The sequence below is a fragment of the Procambarus clarkii genome, chromosome 36, assembly GCF_040958095.1.
Source record: "Procambarus clarkii isolate CNS0578487 chromosome 36, FALCON_Pclarkii_2.0, whole genome shotgun sequence".
Lineage (NCBI taxonomy): Eukaryota > Metazoa > Arthropoda > Malacostraca > Decapoda > Cambaridae > Procambarus > Procambarus clarkii.
Window position 1 is genome coordinate 18,947,207 of NC_091185.1, and position 897 is coordinate 18,948,103.

At 43.8% G+C, this 897-nt stretch overlaps 1 protein-coding gene across 1 annotated transcript; it reads right to left on the minus strand.

The window, feature by feature from the left end:
• Positions 1-284: 284 nt before the first annotated feature.
• LOC138371664 (axoneme-associated protein mst101(3)-like) lies at positions 285-665 on the minus strand. Its single transcript, XM_069336665.1, has one exon. It carries the CDS (start codon positions 663-665, stop codon positions 285-287), a length of 381 nt encoding a protein of 126 aa, XP_069192766.1.
• Positions 666-897: the final 232 nt, after the last annotated feature.

The window sequence follows — 897 nt, forward strand, 5'->3', positions numbered from 1 at the left end:
AGTAACTGCAGCTCTACCTGTAAGATGCACTCTGAGAAGGGTAGACCATTGGTCAGCAGGCCAACTAAGTTGATTAGCTAGGGTCTCAAAGATGGTAAAAAGACGTCGATCTCTGTCTCAACTAATGGTGGCATTAACTTACTTGCATGGGAGATATTGAAACTTACTGGAAGACTGGCGGTAGCTTGCTGGCGTTGAGTGAGGTGCGTAGTTTCCAACGCAAGTTCTTGTTGACGACATTCTATAGCCAAAGCAGCTTGCTGTTTGTCATGCTCGCGTTGCATCTAGGGGGGACGATGTTTTGCGTCAAACTGTACTCGCTCACACTCACGGAATATTATTGTCTCACGTTCCTGTTCTTCTTTAATCAAGGCTGCCTCTCGTTCTTGTTCTTCTTTCCTGATTGCAGCTTCTCGTTGTTTTATTTGTAGAGCTTCTATTGCCAGGGCCGCTTCTCTTTCTTGTTCTTCTTTCCTCAGGGCCGCCTCTCTTTCCCTCAGGTTCGCCTCGCGTTCCTTCATTTGGAGAGCTGCTTGCTGTTGCTCTCTCTCGAGCTTGGCAAGTTCTAGTTTGAGTTTCATAGTTGCCAAATCAGTTTTATCTGCAATAGAATAAGTTTCGTGAGTTTCAGAGTCAATCTTCCTTTCATCTAAGAGATGATCCATAATGAGGTTATGTAATTCATTTTTGTTGGCTCCATGGGGAACATCTAGTTGATACTCGTGTGCAGGAGTTTGTAATTCAGTCCTCTTGGCACGACATAATGTCCCTATTTCACCAGCTGGATCGTTAAGGAAAGCTTGGAGACGAAACATGGTGAAAGATAGCAAATAAATGTACACGAATATAGTTGTGATATGGTAAATGTCAGAAACAGGATAACGTGGCAACTGGTAA

Excerpts from the sequence above, each read along its gene's own strand:
- LOC138371664 (XM_069336665.1), bottom strand. The coding sequence starts at position 665 with ATGGATCATCTCTTAGATGAAAGGAAGATTGACTCTGAAACTCACGAA.